Source organism: Fulmarus glacialis, unplaced genomic scaffold (assembly GCF_000690835.1).
Source record: "Fulmarus glacialis isolate BGI_N327 unplaced genomic scaffold, ASM69083v1 scaffold29417, whole genome shotgun sequence".
Lineage (NCBI taxonomy): Eukaryota > Metazoa > Chordata > Aves > Procellariiformes > Procellariidae > Fulmarus > Fulmarus glacialis.
In genome coordinates, this window is record NW_009224256.1 from 2,643 (window position 1) to 4,385 (window position 1,743).

The 1,743-nt window shown below is 59.4% G+C and overlaps 1 protein-coding gene across 1 annotated transcript in view; it reads right to left on the bottom strand.

Annotated features, from left to right (window-relative positions):
- The window catches only part of PRPF19 (pre-mRNA processing factor 19), a gene marked incomplete at its 5' end in the record, with an annotated part of 3,281 nt that extends 1,643 nt beyond the window's left edge, over positions 1 to 1,638 (bottom strand). Inside the window, 7 exons of the mRNA XM_009582107.1 lie at positions 1 to 130; positions 338 to 447; positions 688 to 763; positions 1,058 to 1,132; positions 1,233 to 1,274; positions 1,384 to 1,446; positions 1,565 to 1,638. Coding sequence (XP_009580402.1) covers positions 1 to 130; positions 338 to 447; positions 688 to 763; positions 1,058 to 1,132; positions 1,233 to 1,274; positions 1,384 to 1,446; positions 1,565 to 1,638 — 570 coding nt within the window. The remainder of the gene's footprint in view (positions 131 to 337; positions 448 to 687; positions 764 to 1,057; positions 1,133 to 1,232; positions 1,275 to 1,383; positions 1,447 to 1,564) is intronic.
- Between the last annotated feature and the right edge of the window lie 105 nt (positions 1,639 to 1,743).

The following is a 1,743-nucleotide window of genomic DNA, read 5'->3' on the forward strand; positions in this document are numbered from 1 at the left end:
AGTCGCCTGTCGCGTGGAGGCTCAGCCCCGTGACAGAGCCCTCGTGGGCACGGACGACCTGCACGCAGGAGGCGTTGGGCACAGACCAGATCCGGATAGTAGCATCGGGAGAAGCTGAGAACACCAAGTCCTAAACAGGGACGAGGCAGGAAAATTAATATCAAAAGACCTTCACCTCTCCATCTTAAGAGAGCTTTCTACAGGCAAGAACTGGCCCACCACCAGTCTGCGTGAGGCGGAGACCCCACCAGAACAGAGCACCAGAAGAGGGCCCAGAAAACCCAATCTGGGGCAGCCTGGCTGTGAGGGAAGAGGCCGAATACGGGCCTGAGCACACCTGAGAGGGGTGGAAGACGACACTGGTAACCTTCTTGGAGTGCCCCTTGAGTGTCGCCAGGATCTGCTCTGAGCTCTTGTCAAAGACGATGACGTTTTTATCAGCCCCGCCTAGAAAACAAAGCAGGGAGAGGTGAGAGATGGGAGGCTGTGGCCAACCAAGTCCAAATCCACCCACCTTTCCTGGGGACCACCGTCCTGAGAAGCTTTGCGACGAGGTGAGAGAACCCCTCATGCACCGTGCTCCACCTCTATCCCCCAAAAGCACAGAGAAAGGGACCTGCTTCCAGGCAGCCGCAGGCTCTTAGCTGACACCACACAGTCCCCAGCAAGCGGAGCTGGCTCCCTTACCGGTGAGGATCTTGTTGGTGTCGGAAGGACAGAGGTCCAAGGCAAGGATCCCTGGAATGCTGGCGCTGTGCAGCCCCTGCGCGAGGTAGGAGGATGCCAGATTAATGCCGCAAGCAAGAAAACAGTCCCAAAGGGAACTGAGAGGCCCTTGAGGGAGCCCAGCGTGTTTCATTCCGGCAGCGAAAGCCTGTGCCACATCTACTCCAGCACAGGTCCCTGCTGGCTGCGGCACAGAGAGTCACGACCTTCTCCTCGCTCTGCCCAGCAGCAGATCTGCCGCTTACTGATGCTGCGAAGCGGCACAGGAGAAGCCCAGATGCCCAGCTACACCGGGGAGTTTTCAAGCCCGCACCCGCATCACGGCACTCACCACATGCGAGGCGACCTGCCGGTACTTGCTGAGTTCCTCCGGCTTCACCAGTTCCTCTGGAACAGTCTTGCCTCTCTGCAAAAGGAAAACGGTGCGGAGATAAACATCGGCCTCTCTCGGGGCACGGTACGTCGTGACTGCTGCGGCATCTTCGGAGCAAAACAGGGCTGCTTACCTTCTTACGCTCCGTGGTCAGCACCGTAGCCTTGTCTTGAAGCTGTGAAATAAGAGAAGGGTGGTCACAGACTGACTGGGGGTCCCACGGGGGAAAGCTGGAGACTGGCCACTGCTGAAGGCTGCAGCTGCGCAGGTGGAAGACCCCTTACCTTCTGGATGATCTCGGGGGTCATGCCCACAAGCTCTCCCAGATCCATGGACTCCCCAGCTCCCTGCACAGGACAGAGAAGGAGGCTGGTTACACCCAGAGGGGGAACACAGGGGAAACGAGTGGAGATCGGCAGCGGGGGACCAAGGGGAGAAGTGCCCAGACGGGCAGTGGGGACTCACCGCCACATTTGGCTGGGAGGACGGCACCGTCTGGGGCACGATGAGGCCAGCCTGCGGCTTCAGAGTCGCCAAAGCTGCGGAAGCAGAGAAAGGCTGCGAGTTTAATAGGCGCTTGAAGGGGAAAGGAGACGGCGTCCAGGGCAGCGATCGCTACCAAGACTACCCGCTGCTGGGCCACG